Source organism: Tetrahymena thermophila (assembly GCF_000189635.1).
Source record: "Tetrahymena thermophila SB210 genomic scaffold scf_8254705, whole genome shotgun sequence".
NCBI lineage: Eukaryota > Ciliophora > Oligohymenophorea > Hymenostomatida > Tetrahymenidae > Tetrahymena > Tetrahymena thermophila.
In genome coordinates this window covers 65,465-78,088 of record NW_002476470.1, presented here as the reverse complement: position 1 = coordinate 78,088, position 12,624 = coordinate 65,465, and the positions used below count along the sequence as shown (strand labels likewise).

Here is a 12,624-nt window from a genome sequence, read left to right as displayed (position 1 = left end):
GTTGAAATAACAGTAAATGAATGATTTTCTATTAAAAAAATAAGGAAAATTATTAAAATTTGGATTACATTAATCAAACTGATTATATATAGATAATAATAAACGATTAATTAATTAATTAAATAAAGAATATTGATTTTCTTTACACTATATATTGCAATATTCAAGATTTAATTAATTTAAAAAATTAGATTTTCTTGTATAAAGTTAATATGATTTGTATGTATTTGTATTTAAATTTTTTGTAATAAAAACATGAATTTTTGGTATTGTTTGAAATAACTGATCGAAATCAATTGTAAAAATATTAAAAATTACTAAAAATTCATTTTTAAAAGAGAAAAGCTTTTATTTAAACAAAGTATTTGCATTTTAAGAAAATTTTTTCAAAGTATTTATGTGTAATCTTTTTTTATTAATTGACTAATGAATTTGATTATAGTCTATTCAATATATTTGATAAGAAAATAGTTACTAGATGAATCTTTTTATTTATTTAATATTTAAATAGTAATATAAAAATATTTATTAATGATAGGCCAAAATAAAATTTTAATATCGTCTTATACTACTCAATTACTAAGTTAATTTTCTCATTCTAAATTTCTTACTAAAATTTATATTCCATGTAATTAGTAAATGTATTTAAACCTATAAATAGATAGATAGATAAATTGATAGATAGATAGATAAATAGATCTACATATAGATAGATTGATTAATTGATTGATTGATTGTTAGATAGATAGATAAAAAATAATAAATGAGTTAAAAGAGAAAAATTCAAACATAAAAGTAGAAAAACAAAGCCAGCACAATCAAAATATTAACAATTTATCTGATACTATCTTACGCTTTATTTTTTTAGATAATCTTGAGTAGAATTAATCATATAAATAGCCAAATAAGTTTTAAGAAAATTAAATTATCAATTTACCTAACCAAGGTAGAAGGCATAGATAATATTAGCTTTTTATGATTGAATGAATGAAAAAGTAATAAAGGGAAGAAATAATTAATGTGAAATTAATTTAGATTTGCTTTTAAAAATACGCATAAATAAATAAATAGATAGATATAGAGATATTGAGATAATTAGATCTACAGATTAAGGATTTGATTGATAGATAGATAGAGGCTTGGCTGGCTTTTGAAATATTGAGATCAAGAATTAATGAATTAGATTATTTGTATTCTTGTTTGTTTGCATGAGAAAAGGAATACTAAAAATTTTTTTTGATATCAAATAATTGTTAAAAGTTAAAAAATAAAGGAAAGAAAAAGAAAATAAAGAAAAAAGAAATTAGTTAGTGAATTAATTAATTAATTAAAAGTAAGCGAGCAAACAATAAAAAAATAGCCAAGAGACTTACTTACTTACGAAGTAATCAATAATTAATAAAAAAATATATAGAGAGAGATATATAGTGAGTGATATTGAAATCAATACAAAAATCAATGAGAAATTTTGATGTTTTTGGAAAAGAAGTGCTTTTGAAATATAAAGGACAGACGTACAATTAGACAGCGTTAGGAGGATTATTGACAATTGGCATATTAGTTGTGGTTATATTGAGATTAAACTATTTAATAGACTAAATCAATACTTAGTAAAATCCTTAAGTTTATTAGTATGAAAGATAATCATCATAATCTTAGTCATTTTTAATAACACCTTAAAATTTTACTTTTGTGATTGGCATCACAAGCGATGGCTAGAATTATTAGCAAATCAATAGCTAGATATTCAATATAAAATCTTTTATCACAATTTAGAGCACTAAATAGAATAGCGGCTCTCAAACACCATAAGTTAATACCCAATAGTATTAAGTTAATCTATAGAAATGCACATATAGCGATTTTCAGATAGATGGAGTTTAATTAGATAGCAGCAAATACTCTAATCAGTATTGCATTTCGTCTAATTAGCCAATTTAAATATCGGGAGATTATACAGCTTAGAATTTTGCAACATTGACAATCCAACTTTAAAAATGCACTGGAAGTGGCTGTGCTGATGAATAAACAATACAAAATTTCATAAAAACCAATTTTGTAGAAGTTTTTATATCTGATATTTTAGTATAGCCTTCAGTAGGTTCCAATCCCTTTAGTTATTATGGAAGACTGTTCAGAGTAGCAAATCTCTATTCGCAAACGAAAGTAGCTAACATTTATTTCAGAAACAATTAAGTCGATACAGATAAGGGATTCTTATTTAGTAGTATTTCTTCCAAGAGCAATCCTTCGTTTTCTTACTACGATGAACAGGTATTTAATATTCACCAAATAAATATATAAAGATTAGAAGTGAAATCACAAGCAAACAAACAACAAACAAAAAAACAAACAAAAAAGCCCCATTTGGAATGTAAACTTGTAAAAACAAACACTACTAAAAATGTACTAGAAATAAAAGCAATCTAATTTTGCATATTTTTGATTAATTTCTATTCAAGAGATTTGTAGATTAATCCAAAATAAATAAATAAAAATTTACTATCATTATTGACCTAAATATTTTGAAAACTATCTAGATAAATTTATCATTTGTTACTTCAGAATTGATTTTTTCAATTGCAAATTTACTTCTAAAAGTATTCAGATTAAACATCCAAAAAACTTCGATAAGAACTAGAAATATTTTAACTTGATATAATACAAATTATAATAAAATCTAAACAAACAAATTTAAACTGGAATTAATTAGATTCAATATAATTTATAGCGGAAACAAATTTGATTTAAGTATTATTTTACAATAACAAAAAAATATCATTCAAGTATTTTTCCTTTGCAAAGCATGAATTCATTTAATAATCTATAAATTTTTTCAGTAAAGCTTCTGCTGAAACTAAAAAAATCTAAAAGAAAGCTTCTATAATAAAACCCTTTTTTAATTATTCAACATAAATTGAGAGATTTTGTCTTCCATTTTATAAAGACAGATAAAATTTTAGAATGATTAGAATCACTCCATTTATCTAAGATTGAATTTTAAACAATAAACATTTTTAATCAAAATAAATTAACATAGTAAAATAGCAAAAAGAAATTATTCTAATCACAGCAGCTTTCTATTCTAAAATTTATAAAAGATAATGTAAACCTCTCAAGTATTTTATGTAAAATAAATTACAATCAAAAAACTAGAATTTTTACACAATTTTACACTATCCAAAATTGAAATGTAACTAAATTGATTAATAGATTGATTAGTTGATTGATTTATTGATGCATTACTAAGATTTTACATGAAACAAATAAATATCCTTTTTATCGAAGTTTAATTGATAGAATTTACTGATCGATATTTTCATTGATTAGATTTTCTTAAAATACTATGAATTATATCCTCTCAATTTATTTATTTATTTTTTAGAGTTGTATTGAATGAAGTATCTTTAATTAGTTTTGCATTCAAAAATAAAGTTTTTATTTTGACCTTTCTTTTTGAATAATATAAAAGGTTTTTGATTTTACGTCTGATTATATAACCAGCATTGTCTTAAAATATGAATAGAAAAAAGAAAATTACTACTCTTTATCCTATTAAAAATTCATAGGTGTTATCTGCGAGCTCGGTGCTCTTATTTATGTTTTGAGCCTTGTTTGTTCACCTATTTGCTCCTTCTGCGCAAAAGCAGATCTTTGTGTGGATCTAATCAATTAATGCTTCAGTTTCTAGGAAATTAAACCTTCGATAAAGACTTCGAACGACAAATACAAAACCACAAACGCTGCTAACAACAATAACAATAATTAAAATTTGGCTGAACTGGTCTCTGAAGATAAAGAATCTAACAATAAAATTCCAGTTATGTCTGTTTTTGCCAATATACCTAAAAAGGAAAGCTTGAGGATCAACAGTCTTAACGAAAACAAAGTAAAATCTATTTTGAAGTAAAAAGAAACTCAAGTCCAGTCATCATAACCTTCTGCAGAATCAATGCATTCTTCTTCTGATAAAAGTAAGCTTTAAAATATTCATATAAATCAAAATAATAATTAACCACATCTAAAATAATTAAATATTCCTTCATTTTTCATGCCAAAATAATTTTCTTACTCTCAAACTAAAAAAGTCCATTTTTAGAATTTTTTAAAAGAATTTCAGGCTAATTTTCACTAATCCTCTTTTAATAAAAATACAAAAATATTAAAGCGAAATATTTTTTCTTTTTCTTTTTTTGATGTTAAATAGTTTCCTTACAGTTTAATATAAAGAAACTACCTGTTTAAACAAAAAATAAATAAATAAACAAACAAACAAGAAATTAGCATATTTATTTGCTTATTTATTTTAAAAATAACAAATTTGCTTAGTTGTTTTTAAAATAGCAAATTTGCTTATTTATTTTAAAAATAACAAATTTGTATAGTTGTTTTTAAAATAGCAAATTTGTTTAGTTATTTTTGCTAAAAAATTAAGAGAAAGCATTTCAAATATTCCAAATTAAATATTCAAGAAAAAGATGAAAGCAATTTTATTAATTTTTTGTAAGCATTTTTTTTGAAAAATAAAATAACGCGAGTATTTTTGCTTGAAGCTTTTTTCTGAAATGGTTGGCTCTTAAAAGATTTTTGTAATAAATATCTTTTTAGTGTATTTATTTATTATTTTCTTAAATTTTAAGCCATTAAATAAATAGAAATTCAAACATAATATTTTTAATATGTTTGATTTATTTTATTTTTTTGACGTTCTTTTAAATGAAAATTAATTCAGTAATTTAAAATTGCATTTATTAAGCAATAAACACTAACTAACTACTATTTGCTTATTGCTTGTTTTTAGCTGTAAAAAATTAATAAAGTAAATAATACAGCGGCAAAAAAGAACTCAGTATTTAATAATAATTTCTGTGATAGAAATAATTAGACCAGTGTTTAAATTTAAATGGAAATTAGTTGGTTACTTTTTATATAATTGGAATTATTATATTAATCATATTTTGATTTAGTAATTCCTAAATTTACTTATAAAAACTTATAACGATTATATTGATTTATTTATTTATTACTTGCTATCAATAATTATTATATCTACTGAATAAAAAAATAACCCACATATTTATTTTTCATTTAACCATTTAATTAAATTATTTGTTTATTATTAATGCTAGATGAAGAATTGAAGCAACTCCTTGAGTAAATTAGAGAGTATAACTAAGCTAAAGAACAATTAGAAAAGAAGAAACCTCTCATCAAAGGGTCAAAGGAGCAAAAACAGAAATTAATGGAAAGCATTAAAGCTAAACAATTGAGAGACAACATCAAAAAAACTCAAATAAAAATTTCTGAAGTTTTAAAAAAACAAAATAATAGCTTTAAATGCAACTTTACAGAATATGTTAAGTCATATTTTTTTACCAACCCTAAGACAAAAATCATTGACAAAACAGTCAAATAATTGAATTAAAACTTAGACGTTTAGATGATCATGAGCAAACTCACTGAAATTGACTACCTCAAAAAAATCCTTCTCAACGAAGATCAACAGGCTTTGTTCTAATTCCTACCAAAAGCCAACTTAAATTACTCTATCGTCCAAAATGAAGTTATTTTCCACAATTCTTCTTCTGGAGAAAAATCTATGCCAGAATATTATCAAGAAGAATACGAAAAACTCAAAAGAGGTATCGATTCTTACAAAAATCTAATGAACCAAGATCAACTTTAAATGGTTGATAACAACTTATTAAAAATAATTGACCCTAGCTACATGAGTCTCTTCAAAGATCTATGCGACCGAAAAAAATCAGTTACAATTACTGCTGCTCCCACTCCTCCTGAGCAATTAAGAAATGGTCCTTCGATACTAATTCACAAAGTAAGTAGCCAGCATTTGCTCTTAAATCCTCAAAAAAAGCCAAACAAAAAAATGCTTAATTCACCTCAATTCTCTTCTCAATAAGAACAACCTCAAATTGTTATATTCTAGCAATAGCAACAGTCTCTTTGTCTACCAGAAAACATGCTTACCAGGTAAATTGAGGTTGTATAGAGCAAAAGATAGAGTATAAGTACTCCTCAAAACACGACAGCGCAACTAGCTTTTCCAAGCCAAATTGAAAATGACTTCAGTCATGACTTCATTTCATAAGTAGATTAAGAAGCAAATAGTAACCACAATTATCTTCACAGCATCTTAGAAGAAAACCTCAAATATCACAGCACTTCTGGAATAATTCAAAAACCCTACCTAACAAACGAACCAGATGTTACTCTTAAAAACAATTAATGAAAATTTAAAACAAATTATGTAAATAAAAACTAATCAAAAACATTTTTTTTATTTTAATAACAACAACAACAAAAACAACAAAAATAGTAAGAATAAATGAATGAATGAATGAATAAATAAATAAACTTTTTAGAAAAATTGACTTCTGAAAGCGGAATTCAAAATATATTAATTTAATTCTTAAAATATGTTTTTAATTTTCTTCTCAACAAAAATTTAGCAACCAATACCACCTACCTACCTGCCCATCTATTATAATAAAATTAATAATAATAATAACAATAATGTGATGATGCAATTTTGATTAAATATAAATAAATAAATAAAAATATCTTTTAGCAATTATCTTATCCTTCAAAAATATAAATTAATTATTCTAATATTTTACTACAATTATGAAATTACTGTATTATCTATCTATCTATATATCTATATAAATATCTATTTATCTACTTATATATCTATCAAAAAATATATCTAATAATACATCAATATACTTTTCCATCTATAAGAATTTATCTGTTATTTGCATAATTATTTATTTATTTATTTATTAAAATATATTTCTATTTTATAAATTATCAATAAATCTATTTAAATATAGTAATTTCAGGTATTGATTAAATTCTTGTTGATACGGAAGCATAAGAATTAAATTCCTGGATTTACTTTAAATAAAGTAGAATTACTCAATAAATAATTTAATATTAAAATATTTGTTTTTGACTTTTTAATTTAATTATGTAATTTCAAATTTTAAATTTTTAAAAAATAGATTTTATTTTATTTTATTTTAAATTATTTTTAAAAAAAAGTATAAATTAATAAAAGCTGGCTGAATTCATTCTTTTATTTTTTAATAATTTTTTTAAAAATTTTTGGACATGCATCTACTATCTATCTATCTATCTATCTATTTATTCTACTTATCTCTTTATATATCTATATATCTATCTATCAATATTATTCAAATAAAATATTCATTTGAAGTCGAATATAAGGCATTTAAAAAAATTATTATTTTGCTTTTTATTCTATTATTAAAAATAAATATTTCGTTTGAGTATTTTAGCCAAATAAAATAAATAGACAATGATTATAAGCAATTTTGATTTGATTAAAAAATAATAAATGCTTTTGTGAAATGATAACACCATTTATATTGTTAAGTCTATGAATAATAAGTTATTGCTTGTTTTTATAATATTTATATTTACTTCTAATCTTGATTTTAAACATTTTTAAAATGATTTTGTTTAGTATTATTTATTATTTTGTTTTACATGATCAAAAGAAAGTAAAAATATTTCATAATTTGTAAAATAATTCATATTAAAATGCGAAATATAATTTTGAGTCATTTTAGTAGATATATTTTTCTTTTTTGCTCTTTTTTATCAAGGAATTCTATTTGAAAATAAATATTTGAAATAAAATAAAATATTTTTTTGATGGAAAATTTAATGAAAAAAAATTACAATTTAAAAAATTAATTTTATTAAATTTAATCTAAATAGTATTTTTAAAGAAGTTAATTTATTATAATAAGTATTTTGGAAGTGGTTTTATGTTTTATGCCTTTGAATACTTTAAACAAATAAGAAATACTTAATATATTTATAATTTTCATACTTAAATAATTTTTTTAGAAATTAAAGCTGATTTAGATTAATTTTTTACTTTTATTTTAAAACTAAATAATTTAAAAAAGAAAAATTCTATTCTATTTTTAAATAATTTCACATTTTTATATCAGAAATTCATTCATTTATTTTCAAAAAAAAGAGCTGTATTTTTTGATTTCTAAAACTGCTTTAAACACTTTTTAAATAGAAAATAATCATTTTATTTTTAGTCATAATGCTAAAGAAAATCAAAAAAAACTTATTATAAACTAATTTATGAACCAACTTACTAAATAATTTAGTAAAAATTTAAATAAATTCATAAGCATTTATGTATGTATGTATCAATAAATAGATATTATACTTGTTGCTGCTTCTAATCTCTTCTGTCAATCTTGTCCTGGTGCTACTGTCAATGGAGTACCAGCTATCTTTGCTAATACTGCATTAACTGGTTGTGTTGCTTCAATTGGAAATTGTAGTAGATCTACTTTATGGACTAATGCAGATTGCCTTGCATGTAATGGAAATACTGCCTAATATGCTAAGGCTAATTAAACTAGTTGCTAAGCAACAGCTCCACCTAGTGCTGATGTTAATTGCTCTGCTGCAACATGCACAACTGCTGGAACTTGTTAAGCTGCTCCTACTACTCCTTCTGGCTTGTCCTGGTAGAATGGTTCAACTTCTGGAAAATGTGCTATTAATAATTGTCCTGCAAGTACTTCATTAGGACTTGTTGCTGCTTCTGATCTCTTCTGTCAATCTTGTCCTGGTGCTACTGTCAATGGAGTACCAGCTATCTTTGCTAATACTGCATTAACTGGTTGTGTTGCTTCAACTGGAAATTGTAGTAGATCTACTTTATGGACTAACGCAGATTGCCTTGCATGTAATGGAAATACTGCCTAATATGCTAAGGCTAATTAATCTGGTTGCTAAGCAACAGCTCCACCACCTGGTGCCGATGTTAATTGCTCTGCTGCAACATGCAAAACTGCTGGAACTTGCATAGCTGCTCCTACTACTCCTTAGCAGCAGCAGCTCCTTCTTCTTCTGCTTCAACAAACTCAATAATAATTTTGAGCTCAGTTTTATTTTTAATTTCATTCCTTTTCTGATTTTTTATGTTTGAATTATATTCATTCAAAAAAAAATATATTCTTTATAATACTGATTTGATTGTTTGCTCAATATAGTAATATTCTTAACCTTTATATTATATATGTATGCTGATTTGATTGAAAAGTATTATTGTGCATTCAGTTAATTAAACAAAAATTTCTTTTCTTTTCTCATAATCATATTTTTTATTAAAATTAAATTTATTTTACTCTTATTAATAACTTTTAAATTTAAGGTAATTATCCGTACAGAATGCGCACATCTGCGCAAAATAATCAAAACCCACTTAGTGCGCACACGTGTGCAATTAAAACAGTATCTATTTATTTTTATAAAAATATAATCTTTTATTAAAAGTATACCCTAATATAACAAAGTTTTTAAGAATGTAACTTTAAATTACAAATATTTTAATACTAGAATTAAAAAAATTATTATTTTTCTTTTTATTCTATTTATTAAAAATAAATATTTTTTTTGAGTATTTTATCCAAAAAAAATAAATAGACAATCATTACAAGCAATTTTGATTTGATTAAAAAATAATAAATGTTTTTGTGAAATGATAACACCATTTATATATTGTTAAGTATATGAATGATAAAGTGATTGCTGGTTTTTCTAATATTTATATTTAATTCTAATCTTGATTTTAAACATTTTTAAAATGATTTTGTTTAGTATTATTTATTATTTTGTTTTACATGATCAAAAGAAAGTAAAAATATTTCATAATTTGTAAAATAATTCATATAAAAATGCAAAGTATAATTTTGAGTCATTTTAGTAGATATATTTTTCTTTTTCGCTCTTTGTTATCAAGGAATTCTATTTGAAAATAAATATTATAAAAAATAAATATAATTTTTTGAAGTAATAAAATATTATTCATTTTGAAAATTTAATTAAAAAATATTAAATTTAATCTAAATAGTATTTTTAAAGAAATTGATTTATTATAATAGGTATTTTTAAAGTGGTCTTATATTTTATGCCTTTGAATACTTTAAACAAATAAGAAAGACTTAATATATTTTAAATTTTCATACTTAAATAATTTTATAAGAAATTAAAGCTGATTTAGATTAATTTTTTACTTTTACTTTAATACTAAATAATTTGAAAAAGAAAAATGCTATTCTATTTTTAAACAATTTCACATTTTTATATCAGAAATTCATTCATTTATTTTAAAAAAAGAGTTGTATTGTTTGATTTCTAAAACTGCTTTAAACAATTTTTAAATAGAAAATAATCATTTTATTTTTAGTTATAATGTTAAAGAAAAATCAAAAAAATTTATTAATAAACTAATTTATGAATCAGCTTACTAAATGACTTAGTAAAAATTTAAATAAATTCATAAGTATGTATGTATCAATAAATAGATATTATGGCTTCATTTTATTGATAAGTTTTTTGAAAAATACCAATCTAAAATTGTCTTAAATAAAGAAAAAGAGAGTATAAAAAGACAAGTAGTTAATATATTTGATGCGTATTAAATTCAATTTTTCATATTGTTTATGCGTAAAAATAAAAATAATATTTAACAATTTTAATTCTCCTCTAAAAAATATGAATGAAAATAGTAACTAAAGGAGATAAATTACTTAATTACTTTAGTAAATAACAAATATTAAGAAAAGAATATAATATAATAAAGATATCTTTTATCTTTATATATTTTTTGGAAAAAATAAATTAGAATATATAGCAAGATGCCATTCAAAAATTCAGTCTTTTGGATGTGACTTATTATGAAATATATTTTTTAAGTTACTTATTAAAAAATTTGATTTTGATATTTTATAATAGAATTATAATTAATTAATAATTTAATTTATTATAATTTCAAAAATAAATAATTTTTTTGCATCATAAATTTTAAATTTAGCTAAATTTTCTGAAGTAAGTGGAGGATTTTGTTTGGGGCTATCAATATTATTAATGAAATTCTATTATAAAATTATTTATTTTTATATAAAGAATCTTCAAATGCGTCAGCCATTCAAAAAAATAGTTATCTCAATTCACTAAATTTTTGAATGGCATTTAGCTATATTTTTTTTTATCTCTGTATCAATATCAATTAAAATAATATAAACATTTTTAATAGCTTAAATTCCTTTTAGTATTTCTAAAAAGCAAATGAATATTTACATATATACACACATGGATATAAAGAAAAACTTTATGATTTACAAACTCTCTGATTAAGCCTCTTTTTTTCTGATTAAGAAACTTAGAAATTTAATTTAATTGATTTTGAATTTGAATAGTAATTCATCATAATAATAAATTAACAAACCCTAAAATCTTAGAACAATAAAAAGTATACAAATAAATAAATAGCCAATTAGTTTAATTAAATAAATACTTACAATTCAAATTTCTTAAAACTCCTCTGTTTTTATAACATTTTTTAGACAGACAGACTTCTTTTATTAAATTAATTGATTAGTTATTTTCTTTCATCTAGATCTTAACCAAATTAATTCAATCTTATTTTACTATTGATTAGATACAATTCTAAATATGTGTCCTTCTTATTGTTAGTTAGCAAACAAAATAATTTTAATAAATTTAAAGGATTGATAATAATTAAAGATGAATTAATTTAATTAAGATACATCTTAGTAAAATAATTATTTTAAATACTAATTCAAATCTAGTTTTTCATGAATGAATTGTATTAAGTAGGGAAATTAATTTTTCTTAAATTAAAAAATGGAGGAGCTTGCTTTTTGATTTTAGAATTAAAGAAATAATTTAGAAAAAAAATAGTGGATGGATGTCATTTATAAAATAAAGATTTAAATTTATGATATTTATTAAAATATAAAATTATCTTAAAAGTTGTTGATTTATTTTTTAAAACAAACAAATTCATTTAGACTAAAAGAAAAAATAATTCAATTATAACATTTTATTGAACAAGCATAATAAAATAAATTTTGAACAAATTGATTGATTACTCTGTTGTAGTCTTTTGTAAAAAATCATTTAATTGATTTTAGAATTAAAGAAACAATTTAGAAAAAAAATAGTGGATGGATGCCATTTATAAAATATATATTCTTTATTTATGATATTGATTTATTCGCTTAGGTAAAATATAAAATTATTTTTAAAAGAAGTTTATGTATTTTTTAAAACAAACAATCAAATTCATTTAGAGTAAAAGTAAAATAATTCAATCTTAACATTTTATTGAACTAGCAATATAAAGTAAAATTTGAATGAATTTATTGATTACTCTGTTGTAGTCTTTTGTAAAAAATTCGTTTAATAAAATATTGTTTTTTTCCTTTCTTAACAACTTTTTTATACAAAATTAATTGTAATCCATTTTAAGACAAATATATTAATAAATAAAAATATTTATCTATGTAGTAAATAGAAATAGATTTTATTGGTTGAAGAGTGTAAAGAAATAAATATTTTTAGGCAATATCTTTAATACAATACAAATAAACTTAGTGGGTAGGTGGTGAATCTAAAATATTTATATCAGTACTATTTAATTAAATTATTCAAAAAATCTTCAAATCCAGATCTTTTTATATGTGTAATGGATATATTTATTGATTACAGTCAAATCAGAATTTAAAATATAATAAA

At 21.7% G+C, this 12,624-nt stretch overlaps 2 protein-coding genes across 2 annotated transcripts; both read left to right on the top strand. All coding sequences in view use genetic code 6, as the record gives it.

Moving 5' to 3' along the window:
* Positions 1 to 1,458: 1,458 nt before the first annotated feature.
* Positions 1,459 to 6,250, top strand: TTHERM_01137200 (transmembrane protein, putative; the record flags this gene model as incomplete). The annotated part of the gene is made up of 3 exons (XM_001012534.2): positions 1,459 to 2,274; positions 3,473 to 3,974; positions 5,130 to 6,250. 3 exons carry the CDS (start codon positions 1,459 to 1,461, stop codon positions 6,248 to 6,250), a joined length of 2,439 nt encoding a protein of 812 aa, XP_001012534.2.
* Positions 6,251 to 8,214: 1,964 nt separating this feature from the next.
* TTHERM_01137180 (cell surface immobilization antigen) lies at positions 8,215 to 8,961 on the top strand (the record flags this gene model as incomplete). Its single annotated transcript, XM_001012532.2, has 1 exon — positions 8,215 to 8,961. One exon carries the CDS (start codon positions 8,215 to 8,217, stop codon positions 8,959 to 8,961), a length of 747 nt encoding a protein of 248 aa, XP_001012532.2.
* Between the last annotated feature and the right edge of the window lie 3,663 nt (positions 8,962 to 12,624).